We start from the raw sequence: 15,282 nt of genomic DNA, 5'->3' as shown, positions 1-15,282 counted from the left end.
AATTCACTCTGTAGTCTGAGGGTGGCCTTGAACTCACAGCAATCCTCCTACTTCTGCCTTTTGAGTACTGGATTAAAGGTGAGTGCCAGCATGCCCAGCTGTTTGTTTTTGAGACAGAGTCTCCCTGTTTAGCTCAGGCTGGCTTCTTGTATTAGCCTTCCAAATACTGCTACTACAGGCTTGTGTCACTACACATGGCCAAATGTATTCTTCCTGAAGAAAGGAATGATTCTAGGGACTTTTCTAGCCTTTAAAACTATACAATTTGGAAAACTCTAGTGTTTAAAGAAACATGATATTAAGTAGTTAAAGTTTTTATTAAAGATATAATTTCCAGGAAAATGTAAATTATTTTTTTCATTTCCTATGTTGCTTTATAATTATGTCCTAAGTTGGCAGCTTTAAATTTTGGTCTTGGGCTGGAGAGATGGCTTAGCAGGTAAGGTGCTTACCTGCAAAGCCTAAGGACCCAGGTTTGATTCTCCAGGATCTGTGTAAGCCAGATGTACAAGGTGGCACATGCATCTGGAGTTTGTTTGCAGTGGCTGGAGGTCCTGGTGCACCCATTCTCTCCCTCTCTCGCCATCTCAAATAAATAAAAATAAATCTTTAATAAGAAATTAGTCTTTATATACTACCTTTAAACTTTTAAACATTTTGGAGACCTTGAAGAATTCTTTTTTTGTTGTTTTGTTTTTTCGAGGTAGGGTCTCACTCTGGCCCAGACTGACCTGGAATTCACTATGGAGTCTCAGGGTGGTCTCAAACTCAAGGGCAATCCTCCTACCTCTGCCTTCCAAGTGCTGGGATTAAAGGCGTGCACCACCACGCCCAGCTTGAAGAAAATTTTTTTAAATTTTGTTTATTTTTATTTATTTGAGAGTAACAGAGAGAGAAAGAGGCAGAGAGAGAAAGAATGGGTACATCAGGGCCTCCAGCCACTGCAAATGAACTCCAGATGCATACGTCCCCTTGTGCATTTGGTTTATGTGGGTACTAGGGAATGGAGCCTTGAACTGGGATCCTTAGCTTCACAGGCAAGCGCTTAACCTCTAGACCATCTCTCTAGCCCAGAAAAAATTTTTTTTTAAATGTCTACTGATACTACATAAAAATGAAATAAAAATAAAATACAATGGCTGGGAGGGGGGGCAGCTGAGTGACAGAACATGTGCCCATGAGGCCGTAAATTCAGTCCTTAGCACCACAATTTACTATGGGGCCAGGATAGCCCTGTACTGAGACAATACTTCTGAGTCAGTCTCAAGAATGCTGTGTTTATGGGTAAGTCACAAGGTCTGGTCATGTTTTGTTTAAAGTAACTGTTTTCAAAAACAAGAGCAGCAGGGTGTGATGGGGCACACTTTTAATCTCAGCACTCGCGGGCAAAGATAGGAGGATCACTGTGAGTTCAAGGCCAGCCTGTAACTAGAGAGTGAGTTCCAGGTCAGCGTGGACTAATGAGACGCTACCTCCTAGAAGAAAAGAAAAAAGCGTAATTGTTTTACATTTTGCAAACCTCACTGATGTTTGGGTGAACAGAAGACAACCTGAGGCAGCAGTTACAGAAATCCAGTTTTCCCTTCCCTTCTTTTTCTTTTCTTTTGACTCAGGACTGAGAATCCAGGGTCTAAGCCCAAGAGACATCTGAAGCCTCAGCTCCTGGTGGTAAGGAGAGTGACCTAAGAAAACACAAGCTGCCTTCAGATTCAGCACCCTGGAGGCAAAGGCAAGATCACCATGAGTTCAATGCCAACCTGGGTCTATAGAGTGAGTTCCAACAGCCTGGGCTAGAGTGAAACCCTATTTCCAAAAACAGCAAAAAAAAGGGGGATTTCATAGCTGGGCATGGTGGCGCATGCCTTTAATCCCACCATTTGGGAGGCAGAGGTAGGAGGATCGCCAAGAGTTCGAAGCCACACTGGGACTACGGAATGCGTTGTATGCAGTCTAGGCTGGAGTGAGACCCTACCTCAAAAAAAAAAAAAAAAAAAAGGATTTCATATTTTTGTTTTGTTTTTTCGAGGTAGGGCTTCACTTTCGCTCAGGCCTACCTAGAAGTCACTATGCAGTCTCAGGGTGACCTCGAACGCAAGGGGACCCTCCTAACCTCTGCCTCTTAAGTGCTGGGATTAAAGGCGTGCGCCACTACCCGGACTTGCTTCATTCTTTAATTGTAGCGCTAGGACGAAATAGTGACGCTTGACAGACGTCATCTCCCTGCGCCACCAGGCTTACGTCATCACCTCGCACCGGAAGTGTGCTCTAAGCCCGGCGGGACTGTAGCCGAGAGCCCGCAGCCGAGATGCTGCCGGCTGGGAGCGAGTGAGCGATGCCCTGGCTGCTGCCTCTGTCCTGCAGCGTCTCCGTGGCCGCCGTGCGCTGCAGGCGCGGCCTCTGCCGGCTCGGGATGTTCTATGCGGTGAGGAGGGGCCGCAGGACCGGCGTCTTCCTCACCTGGTGAGTCGGCCTTGCGGACGGAGGAGGCTCCGCGGAGCCCTGGTGTGGGAGGTCGGTGCGTCTGCCTGACGCTGGCCGGGAGGCTCCACTTCGCACGCCTCACACTCCGTGTGGTGGCACGCAGAGTTGTTTGTTCTTGGTGAAATGACAGGATTCCCTACAGGGAACTCGTAGTCAGCACCAATCAGGATTCTTAGGATTTCCCTGCCTCCTAATCTGTATTTCCCCATATTTTCCTTCCTTCCTTCCTTCCTTCCCTCCCTCCCTCCCTCCTTCCTTCCTTCTCCTTCCTTCCTTCCCTCCTTCCCTCCTTCCCTCTTTCTTTCTTTCTTCTTCTTTTTTTTTTCAAAGTAGGGTCTCACTCTGGCCCAGGCTGACCTGGAATTCACTACGTAGTCTCAGGGTAGCCTCGAACTCACGGTGATCCTCCCACCTCTGCCTCCCGAGTGCTGGGATTAAAGGCGTGCGCCACCACGGCCGGCTCCATATTTTCTTTTTTTAAATATTGCATTTATTTATTTAAAAGAAAGAGAATGGGTGTGCCAGGGCATCTAGCCACTGCAAATTAGGTGCGTTCTGGGGAATCAAAGTTAGCCCTTAGACTTCACAGGCTAGCTCCTTAACTGCTAAGCCGTCTCTCCAGCGCCCTCCCCCTTAAAAAAAAATAAGTCACATGTAGTTTAGGCTGGCATCTAACTCCTGATCCTCCTGCTTCTACCTCCCAAGTGTTGGGATTGCAGATGTATGCCACCTTGACCAGTTTATGTGGTACTGAGAATCTGGTCTAGCCACTGCAAATGAACTCCAGACGCATGCGCCACCTTGTGCCTCTGGCTTATGTGAGTACTGGGGAATTGAACCTGACTGATATACTTTGCAAGCAGGCACCTTTAACACATTGAGCCTTCCCCCCTCTTTGACGAGGTCTCCGTACATAGCCCTGGCTAGCTTGCAGTCCACTATGTAGACTAGTCTGACCGCAAACTTGCAGTGATCCTTCTGCCTCTCCTCCTGAGTTGTGGGATTACGGGTCTACACGACCATGCCCATTCTGAAACAGGATTTTAAGGCAAAGGAGCGCTTCTTGGTGGTATAGGAATGGTGGGTGCATGCCATTTTCTGTTATATTTGTTCAACTCCATAGGCTACATCGTGATTAGTGGGTTCTACTCTAAACAGTGGATTTTAGGTGAAGATGTAACCTGTTTTGCCAGGCATGGTGGTGCACGCCTTTAATCCCAGCACTCAGGAGACAGAGGTAGGAAGATCACTGTCAGTTTGAGGCCATCCTGGGACTACTGAATGAGTTTCAGATCAGCCTTTGGTTAGGTGAGACCCCACCTCCGGGAAGAAAAAACAAAAGGCAAACAAAAAAGAAAAGATGTAACATGTTTCATGCTTGCAGGGCTATGGATAATGAAGAGATTGTGTCAGGACAGAGCATAAGGGCACTACTTTCTGGGAACCTAAAATTTCTTTGAAAAACAAAACTTTAAAAAAATGATACTGACTGGGCTCAATGGTTAAGGGCTCTTTCTTGCAACCTGAAGGCCTGTGTTCTATTCCCCAGTACCCACATAAAGCCAGATGCACAAAGTAGCACATGTGTCTGGTGTTGACTTGCAATGGCACTAGACCCTGGTGCACCAATTCTCATTCATTATCTCTCTCTTTCCAAATAACGAAATAAATAAAATATTAAGAAATTATACTGGTAAGAACTATATGAATGAAAATAGTGAAAATTAGAAACATTACATAGAGGTAAATTGAAGAGAGAAGGATGAATTAATGTGTGCATTTTTTCCAGGAATGAGTGTAAAGCCCAAGTAGATAGGTTTCCTGCTGCCAGGTTTAAGAAGTTTGCCACTGAAGATGAGGCCTGGGCCTTTGTGAGGAACTCTGCCAGCCCAGATGGTGCAGAAGGTAGGTACTTGCCTCACATCAGTTCAACCCTAACCCATTCAAAGCCTATAGTATCCCAGGTGTTGGTGGGATACACACGTAGAAGGGATACAGTAATTGTGTCCACTTTCCCCTTGTACAGATTAGAGTGAAGGGTACTGGTTCATTGTGACAGTGTATGCCTGGAGAATTTAAGGGAAGTCTGGAGTACATAATGATGTAGGCAGGGTTTGTTTCTCCTCCTGAGTGTTTGGAAGTGCTGATGGTATTAGCCCATAATCCATGGGCTGTGTTTATTTGGTGGCTTGTTTTAGCACTTCTACTATTGTTGGGCCAAATAAGCCGTGGTTTAATTTTTTGTTATTATTTTCTGTTTTTGTTTTTCAAGGTAGGGTCTCACTCTAGCCCAAGCTGACCTGGAATTCACTATGTAGTCTCAGGCTGACCTTGAACTCACAGCCGTCCTCCTACCTCTGCCTCCCGAGTGCTGGGATTAAAGAAAGGTGTGTGCCTCTACACCTGCCTTTGTTCAATATTTATTTATTTTTTGACATAGGGTCTCACTGTAGCCAGACTGACTTGGAAATCACTTTGTAGCCCACACTGGCCTCAAAACTCATGTACCTCCTTTGCCATTTTCCCAGTACTGGGATTATAGGGCATGCATCACTATGCCCAGATGGGCTGTGGTTTTAAAGTTTCTTTTCATTTCATGGGTCATAGAAATTACTGGAATTCGAAAGCTTGATATAAGGATACCATACTCTGATACATAGAACTCAGACAAGGAAACTGACTCTAAAACATAGAGGTTTAAAAATAGATCAAGCTGGGGTGGTGGCGCACACCATTAATCCCAGCTCTCAGGAGGCAGAGGTAGGAGGATCGCCATGAGTTTGAGGCCACTCTGAGGCAGCATAGTGAATTCCAGGTCAGCCTGGGCTAGAGTGAAACCCTACCTCAAAAAAATACAAATTTAAAAATACATATGAGGTCATACTTTGGGAAGTGAATATTCAAGAACTGTTTACAGAGATTTAAAATAAGATTTAAGACTGAGCAGAGCTGAATTTCCATCCTTTATTGAGCCCCTGAGATGCTTGGACTTTGAACACAGCTTCTTTGTGATATAAGAACAGTTCTGGATGGAGCAGGTTTCTTTCTGGGTGAGGTAGGTTGTGCTCAGATTCAGCATTTCCAAAGGGCACATATCTTTTTTTTTTTCCCCCTTTCAAATTTGTTAGAGAGAGACAGAGAGAAATAAAGAAAATGGGTGCACCAAGGCCTCCAGTGTCTGCAAATGAACTCCAGACACATGCACCACTTTATGCGTCTGGCTTACATGGGTCCTGGGGAATCAGACCTTGGTCCTTTGGCTTTGCATAGCACTAAGCCATCTCCCCAGCCCTTGTTTGGTTTTTATAGGTAGGGTTTCTGTAGCCCAGGCTGACCTAGAATTCACTATGTAGTCTCAGGTTGGCCTTGAACTAACAGCAATTCTATCTTGTCCTCCCTCATGCTGAGGTTAAAGGCATTTGCCAACACACCCAGCACATATCCTTTTAATTTTTTTTTTTTTTTTTTTTTGGAAGCAGAGATAGAAGAGAGATGACAGAGAATGGATTCGCCAGAGTCTCTAGCTGTTACAAATGGACTCCAGATGAATGCATCACTTTGTGCATCTGGCTTTTTTATGTGGATATTGGCGAATTGAACTCTGGTAATTAGGCTTTGCAGGCAAGTGCAAAGGGCATGTTTCTAAGCACGGAAACCTTCATTCAGTATTCTTTCTTACCTTCTTGTTCCCAAACACCATGAGTGCTTGTGAGTTTGTTAATTTGTAACAAAGTCTCACACTGTAGCCCAAGCTGGCCTAGAACTTACTATGTTGCCCAGGCTGGTCATTTCTCCTGCCTCAGTCTCCAGAGTTCTGTAATTACAGATCCTGTAATCCCAGCAGCTTTTCATTTATTTATTTACTTACTTATTCATATATATGTGGGTTGGGGACAGGATTTCTTGCCAGTACAAATGAATGCCTATCTAGCATGGGTGGCTGGGGAATTTGAATATGGGCCAGCAGGCTTTGCAAGAAGGTACCTTTAGCCACCAAACCATCCTCCCATCCATGGTTTTAAAATTTTAATTTAATTTTTAGAATCATATCATCTACAAATAATGATGATTTGATCTCTCACTTTCCAATTTCATCCATTTTATGTGTGTCTCTTGCCTTATTCCTATGGCTAAGATTTCCAGTACTGTATTAAGTAAAAGTGGGGACAGTGGACACCTTTGTGTCCTTATTCCTGAATTTAATGGAAAAGCTTCAAGTTTTTCCCCATTTAGTATTATGTTGGCTGTAGGTTTGTCATAAATAGCTTTTATTGTGTTGAGATATGTTTCTTCTATTTCCAGTTTCTGTAGGACTTTTACCATGAAGGGATATTGGATTTTGTCAAATGCCTTTTCTGCATCTATTGAGATGATCATGTTATTTTTGTCCTTCAGTCCATTTATATAGTGTATTACAATTACCAATTTGTATATGTTGAACCATCCCTGCATTTCTGGAATAAAGCCTACTTGGTCATGGTGAATAATCTTTCTGATACATTCTTGTATTTTGTTTGCACATATATATATTTTGCATATATATATATTATTTATTGATTGATTGATTGTTCATTCTTATTTATTTGAGAGTGACAGAGAGAGAGATAGAGAATGGGGACCCCAGGGCCTCCAGCCACTGCAAACAAACTCCAGACGCGTGCGCCCCCTTGTGCATCTGGCTAACGTGGGTCCTGGGGAACCGAGCCTCGAACCGGTGTCCTTAGGCTTCACAGGCAAGCGCTTAACTACTAAGCCATCTCTCCAGCCATACATACATACATACATACATACATACATACATACATATATATATATTTTTTTTTGAGGTAGGGTCCCACTCTAGCTCAGGCTGACCTGGAATTCACTATAAAGTCTCAGGGTGGCCTCAAACTCACAGTGATCTTCCTACCTCTGCCTCCCGAGTGCTGGGATTAAAGGCGTGCACCACCATGCTTGGCTTATTTGCCAGTATTTTGCTTTCAGAATTTTTTCATCTATGTCCATGAGGGAGATTGGTCTGTGATTTTTATCTGTTCTGTCTTTGCCTGGTTTTGGTATTAGGGTGATGCTGGCATCATTGAAGGAGTTTAGTAGAATTCCTTCCTTTTATATTTCATGGAAAAGTTTGAGAAGCAGTGGTGTTAGTTCTTCCATGAAAGTTTGGTAAAATTCACCAGTGAAGCCATCTGGGCCTGGCCTTTTTTTTAGTTGGGAGACTTTTTATAACTGCTTGGATCTCTGTACTTGCTATAGGTCTACTTAAATAGTTTCTCACCTTGATTTATTTTTGGTAGGTCAAATGGATCAAGGAAATCATCCATTTTTTTCAGATTTTCAAACTTAGAAAAAATATATATATATATTGGTTTTTTCAATGTAGGGTCTAGCTCAGGCTGACCTGGAATTCACTCTGTAGTCTCAGGCTGGCCTCAAATTCATGGCAATCCTCCTACTATATAGTCTTAAAGTATGTCCTTATGATTTTCTGAATTTCTTTAATTTTTAACCCTTCTGTCTTTTGGTCAGATTTGCTAAGGGTTTATCAATCTTGTTTATCCTTGCAGAGAACCAACTCTTTGTTTCATTGATTCTTTGGATTATGTTTTTGGTTTCTATTTAACTAATTCCTGCCCTAATCTTTATTATTTCTTCCTGTCTACTGATTTTTGGTTTGCCTTGTTCTTCTTTTTCCAAAGCCTTAATGTGAAGCATTAAGTTGTTTACTTCTGAACTCTTCAATTTTTTTTTTTTTTTTTTAATTTTGGTTCTTCAAAGTAGGGTTTCACTCAAGCCCAGGCTAACCTAGAATTCACTGTGCAGTCTCAGGCTGGCCTCAAACTCAACAGTCCTACCTCTTTCTCCTGAGTACTGGGATTAAAGGCATGCGCTACCACACCTGGCTTCTAATTTCTTTTTTTTTTTTTTTGGTTTTTCGAGGCAGGGTCTCACTCTGGCTCAGGCTGACCTGGAATTCATTATGTAGTCTCAGGGTGGCCTAGAACTCACGTGATCCTCCTACCTCTGCCTCCCGAGTGCTGGGATTAAAGGCGTGCGCCACCACGTCCCGCTTTCTAATTTCTTAATATAGGCACTTAGAGCGATAAATTTACCTCTCAGGACTGCCTTCATTGTGACCCAGAGGTTTTGGTATGTTGTATTCATTTAATTCTATGAATTTATCGGTTTCCTTAATGACCCCATTCATCATTCAATCATGTACTGTTTAGTCTCCATGAATTTCTGTATGCTGTGTAGTTTTTCTTGTTGTTGATTTGTAGTTTAATCCCATTGTGGTCAGAGTAAAAGGGATTTTTTTCAATTTTCCTGTATTTGTTAAGATTTGCTTTGTGACCTAATATATGGTCTATTTTAGAGAACATTCCATGTGCTGCTGAGAATAATGCTTATTCTGCAGCATTTGAATGGAATGTTCTATAGATACCTGTTAGGTCCATTTGTTCCATGACATCAGTTAATCCAGATGTCTCTCTGTGTTATTTTTTTCCGGGATGACCTGTCACTTGATGAGAGTGGAGCATTGAAATTCCCCACTAAAATTGTGTTTGTTGTTATCTGTGACCTTAAGTCTAATACTGTTTGTTTGATGAAATTGGGAGCCCCCATGTTAGGTGCATATACGCTTAAAATTGCAATGTCCTCCTGTTGGAGTGTTCCCTTAATCAGTATAAAGTAACCTCCTTTATCTTTCCTCACTAATGTTTGTTTGAAGTCTGTCCTGTCAGATATTAGGATAGCAACCCCTGCTTGTTGCCTAGGCCTGTTTGCTTGAAATACCATTTTCCATCTTTTCATCCTAAGACTGTCCCTATCTTTTATTGAGAGATGAGTTTCCTGGAGGCAACAAACAGCAGGATCCTGCCGTTTTATTCAGTCTCCAAGCCTGTGTCTTTTGGTTGGGGCATTGAGGCCATTGATATTAAGAGCTATTATTGAAAGGTATGTGTTTATTCTTGCCATTCTTCTTGTTTTGTAGTGCTTCCTGTTTTCCTGTTACTCTCTTGTTTTAACTATTAAATCAGTATGGTTAATTTCTTCCTGTTTCCTCATGTGTGCTTTACTTTCTCTTCAGCATTAAGAATTCCTTCAAGTATTTTCTGTAGAGCTAGCTTAGTTGTCATAAATTCCTTTGGCCTGTTTTTGTTGTGGAATGTCCTTATTTCTCCTTCAGTTTGGATAGATAGCTTTGCAGGATAAAGTAATCATGGTTGACAGTTGTCATCTTTCAGAACTTGGAATATGTCATTCCAAGCCCTTCTGGCTTTTTTTTTTTTTTAAGATTTTTATTTATTTATTTATTTGAGAGAGGGAGAGAGGGTCACATGCCAGGGCCTCAGCTACTGCAAACAAACTGTAGATGCATGCGCCCCCCCCCCTTGTTCATCCGGCTTATGTGGGTCCTGGAGAATTGAACTGGGATCCTTTGGTTTTGCAGGCAGACACCTTAACCACTAAGCCATCTCTCCAGGCTTTTTAAAAATATTTTTACTTATGTATTTGCAGAGAGAGAAGAGATACAGACAGAGAGAATGGTTGTGCCAGGGCCTCCAGCTACTGCCAATGAACTCCAGATGCACACATTACTTTGTACATCTGGTTTTATGTACATCCTGGGGAATTGAAGTCAGGTTGGTAGGCTTTGCAGGCAAGTTCCTTAACTGTTAAGCCATATCTCCAGTCCCCCTTTTGGCTTTTAAAGTTTGTGTTGAAAAAAAAAAAAAAGTTGGTGTTGAGTAATCTGCTGTGATCCTGATGGGCTTGCTTTATAGGTGACTTGCTTTTTCTAACTACTTTCAATATATTTTCTTCAGTTTGCATGTCTAGTAGTTTAATTATAACATGGCTAACATAGGTTCTTTTCAGGTTTTGTCTGTTTGGTGTTCCAAAAGCTTCCTGTGTCTGCACTAGTGTTTCTTTCCCAATTTGGGGGAAATTTTTCATCTGTGATTTTGCTGAAAACTCCTACTTTGCCTTTGGATTGAAATTTTTCTTCTGGTATACCATAAGTTCTTATGTTTGATCTCTTGAAATTTCCATTCATACCTTCCTATCTTGTCTTTCTTTGTTGGACTGTAGATCTGCCAGCTGATCTTCCAGTTTAGATACTCTGTTCTTTCCCTCATCCATTCTACTGGTGAGACTTTCCACAGAGTTTTTTATTTGACTGACTGCATTTTTTTTTTAATTTTTATTAACATTTTTCATGATTATAAAATATATCCCATGGTAATTCCCTCCCTCCCCACCCCCACACTTTCCCGTTTGAAATTCCATTCTCCATCATATTACCTCCCCATTACAATCATTGTACTTACATGTATACAATATCAACCTATTAAGTATCCTCCTCCCTTCCTTTCTCCACCCTTTATGTCTCTTTTTCAACTTACTGGCCTCTGCTACTAAGTATTTTCATTCTCACGCAGAAGCCCAGTCATCTGTAGCTAGGATCCACATATGAGAGAGAACATGTGGCGCTTGGCTTTCTGGGCCTGGGTTACCTGACTTAGTATAATACTTTCCAGGTCCATCCATTTTTCTGCAAATTTCATAACTTCATTTTTCTTTACCGCTGAGTAGAACTCCATTGTATAAGTGTACCACATCTTCATTATCCACTCATCTGTTGAGGGACATCTAGGCTGGTTCCATTTCCCAGCTATTATAAATTGAGCAGCAATAAACATGGTTGAGAATGTACTTCTAAGGAAATGAGATGAGTCCTTTGGATATATGCCTAGGAGTGCTATAGCTGGGTCATATGGTAGATCAATCTCTAGCTGCTTTAGGAACCTCCACACTGTTTTCCACAATGGCTGGACCAGATTGCATTCCCACCAGCAGTGTAGAAGGGTTCCTTTTTTTCCACATCCCCGCCAACATTTATGATCATTTGTTTTCATGATGGTGACCAATCTGACAGGAGTGAGATGGAATCTCAATGTAGTTTTAATCTGCATTTCCCTGATGACTAGTGATGTAGAACATTTTTTTAGATGCTTATATGCCATTCGTATTTCTTCCTTTGAGAACTCTCTATTTAGCTCCATAGCCCATTTGTTGATTGGCTTGTTTGATTCCTTATTATTTAACTTTTTGAGTTCTTTGTATATCCTAGATATTAATCCTCTATCAGATATATAGCTGGCGAAGATTTTTTCCCATTCTGTAGGTTGCCTCTTTGCTTTTTTCACTGTGTCCTTTGCGGTGCAAAATCTTTGTAATTTCATTAGGTCCCAGTGGTTAATCTGTGGTTTTATTGCCTGAGCAATTGGGGTTGTATTCAGAAAGTCTTTGCCAAGACCAATATGTTGAAGGGTTTCCCCTACTTTTTCCTCTAGCAGTTTCAAAGTTTCCGATCTGATGTTAAGTTCTTTAATCCATTTGGACTTAATTCTTGTGCATGGTGAGAGAGAAGAATCTATTTTCATCCTTCTGCAGATATTTATCCAGTTCTCAAAACACCATTTGCTGAAGAGGCTGTCTCTTCTCCAATGAGTATTTTTGGCATTTTTATCGAATATCAGGTGGCTATAGCTACTTGGGCTTACATCTGGGTCCTCTATTCTGTTCCACTGATCTACATGTCTGTTTTTGTGCCAGTACCACACTGTTTTTGTTACTATGGCTCTGTAGTATAGGTTAAAATCAGGTATGGTGATACCACCAGCCTCTTTTTTATTGCTCAGTATTATTTTAGATTTTCGAGGTTTTTTGTGATTCCAAATGAATTTTTGGATTGTTTTTTCTATTTCCATGAAGAAAGCCTTTGGAATTTTGATAGGGATTGCATTAAATGTGTAGATTGCTTTAGGTAAGATTGACATTTTCACGATATTGATTCTTCCAATCCAGGAACAAGGGATGTTTCTCCACTTTCTAGTGTCTTCTGCAATTTCTCGCTTGAGTGTTTTAAAGTTCTCATTGTATAGATTCTTTACTTCCTTGGTTAGGTTTATTCCAAGGTATTTTATTTTTTTTGATGCAATTGTGAATGGGAGTGATTCTCTGATTTCATCCTCTGTGTGTTTGTTGTTAGCATATATGAAGGCTACTGATTTCTGTGTATTTATTTTGTATCCTGCTACATTGCTGTAGGTTTTGATCAGCTCTAACAGCTTGCTAGTAGAGTCTCTAGGGTCCTTTATGTATAGAATCATGTCATCTGCAAATAATGATAACTTGATTTCTTCCTTTCCAATTTGTATCCCTTTTATGTGTGTCTCTTGCCTTATTGCTATGGCTAAGACTTCCAAAACTATATTAAATAAAAGTGGGGACAGTGGACACCCTTGTCTTGTTCCTGATTTTAGTGGAAAAGCTTCCAGTTTTTCCCCATTTAGTAATATGTTGGCTGTAGGCTTGTCATAAATAGCTTTTATTCTATTGAGATATGTTCCTTCTATTCCCAGTCTCTGTAGGACTTTTATCATGAAGGGATGTTGGATTTTGTCAAATGCTTTCTCTTCATCTAATGAGATGATCATGTTATTTTTGTCCTTCAACCCGTTTATGTAATGTATTACATTTATAGATTTGCGTATGTTGAACCATCCCTGCATCTCTGGGATAAAGCCTACTTGGTCAGGGTGAATGATCTTTTTGATATACTCTTGTATTCTGTTTGCCAATATTTTGTTGAGAATTTTTGCATCTATGTTCATGAGGGAGATTGGTCTGTAATTTTCTTTTTTTGTTCTATCTTTGCCTGGTTTTGGTATCAGGGTGATGCTGGCCTCATAGAAGGAGTTTGGTAGAATTCCTTCTTTTTCTATTTCCTGGAAAAGCTTAAGAAGCAATGGTGTTAGCTCTTCCTTAAAGGTCTGGTAAAATTCAGCAGTGAATCCATCCGGGCCTGGGCTTTTTTTAGTTGGGAGATTATTGATAACTGTTCGGATCTCCATGTTTGTTATAGGTCTATTTAAGTGATTAATCTCATTTTGATTTAATTTAGGTAGGTCATATAGATCAAGGAAATCATCCATTTCTTTCAGATTTTCATACTTTGTGGAGTATATGCTTTTGTAGTATGTCCCTATGATTTTTTGAATTTCTCTGGAATCTGTTGTGATGTTGCCTTGTTCATCTCTGATTTTATTAATTCGTGTCTCTTCTCTCTTTCTTTTGGTCAGATTTGCTAAGGGTTTATCAATCTTGTGTATCCTTTCAAAGAACCAACTCTTTGTTTCATTAATTCTTTGGATTGTTCTTTTTGTTTCTATTTCATTAATTTCTGCCCTAATCTTTATTATTTCTTCCCATCTACTAATTTTTGGTTTGCCTTGTTCTTCTTTTTCCAAAGCTTTAAGGCAAAGCATTAGGTCGTTTACTTGCGACCTTTCTAATTTCTTAATATAGGCACTTAAGGCTATAAATTTACCTCTTAGAACTGCCTTCATTGTGTCCCAGAGATTTTGGTATGTTGTGTTCTCATTATCATTTGACTCTATAAATTTTTTGATTTCCTTTTTGATTTCTTCATTGACCCACTCATCATTTAGTAGTGTATTGTTTAGTTTCCATGATTTTGTGTATGCTCTATAGCCTTTCTTGCTACTGATTTGTAGTTTAATTCCATGGTGGTCAGATAGAATGCAAGGAATTATTTCAATTTTCCTGAATTTGTTAAGATTTGCTTTGTGACCTAATATATGGTCTATTTAAGAGAATGTTCCATGTGCTGCTGAAAAGAATGTATATTCTGCAGCCTTTGGATGAAATGTCCTGTATATATCTGTTAGGTCCATTCCTTCTATGACCTCATTTAGTCCAGATGCCTCTCTGTTTATTCTTTCCCTGGATGACCTGTCAAATAATGAGAGTGGGGTGTTAAAGTCACCCACCACCACTGTGTTTGGTGGTATCTGTGACCTTAGTTCTAATAGTGTTTGTTTGATGAATTTGGGAGCCCCCATGTTAGGTGCATATATGTTTAGGATTGTAATGTCCTCCTGTTGGAGTGTGCCCTTAATCAATATAAAGTGACCTTCCTTATCTTTCTTGACTAACGTCGGACTAAAGTCTACCCTGTCTGATATTAGGATAGCAACCCCTGCTTGTTTTCTAGGCCCATTTGCTTGAAACACCGTCTTCCAACCTTTCATCCTAAGATAATGTCTATCCTTTGTAGAAAGGTGAGTTTCTTGGAGACCACAAATTGTAGGATCCTGCTTTTTAACCCAGTCTGCAAATCTATGTCTTTTCGTTGGGGCTTTGAGACCGTTGATATTAAGAGATATTATTGAAAGGTGTGTATTTATGTTTGCCTTTTTTTTGTGTGTGTGTGTGTTACTGGTTCTACCTGTGCTCTCTTCTGTTAACTGGTATTTGAGTATAGCTTGTTTTTTCTAGGTTCCTTATATGTGTGCTTTTCCTTTTGTTCAGCATGGAGGATTCTATCAAGTATTTTCTGTAGAGCTGGTTTTGTCTTCAAATACTCCTTTAACCTGCTTTTGTCATGGAATGTCTTTATTTCTCCATCTGTTTGAATGGATAACTTTGCAGGATAAAGTAACCTTGGTTGACAGCTGTTATCTTTCAGAACTTGGAATATATCACTCCAAGCCCTTCTGGCTTTAAAAGTTTGTGTTGAATAATCTGCTGTAATCCTGATGGGCTTGCTTTTGTAGGTAACTTGATTTTTCTCTCTAACTGCTTTCAATATTTTTTCTTTGGTGTGTGTGTTTGGAAGTTTGATTATAATATGGCGAGGAGAGGTTCTTTCTGGGTTTTGTCTGGCTGGGGTTCTAAAGGCTTCCTGTATCTGTATTGGCACCTCTTCCC

The 15,282-nt window shown here is 40.7% G+C and overlaps 1 protein-coding gene across 1 annotated transcript in view; it reads left to right on the top strand.

The window, feature by feature from the left end:
• Nucleotides 1-2,332: 2,332 nt before the first annotated feature.
• The window catches only part of Rnaseh1 (ribonuclease H1), a gene marked incomplete at its 3' end in the record, with an annotated part of 64,897 nt that continues 51,947 nt past the window's right edge, over nt 2,333-15,282 (top strand). Inside the window, 3 exon segments of the mRNA NM_001285996.1 lie at nt 2,333-2,460; nt 4,271-4,386; nt 6,115-6,146. Of these exon segments, the coding sequence (NP_001272925.1) occupies nt 2,333-2,460; nt 4,271-4,386; nt 6,115-6,146 (276 nt within the window).

The sequence above is a fragment of the Jaculus jaculus genome, chromosome 2 (assembly GCF_020740685.1).
Source record: "Jaculus jaculus isolate mJacJac1 chromosome 2, mJacJac1.mat.Y.cur, whole genome shotgun sequence".
Classification (NCBI taxonomy): Eukaryota; Metazoa; Chordata; class Mammalia; order Rodentia; family Dipodidae; genus Jaculus; species Jaculus jaculus.
The sequence above is the reverse complement of the archived record's forward strand: the minus strand, read 5'-3'. Positions and strand labels throughout refer to the sequence as shown.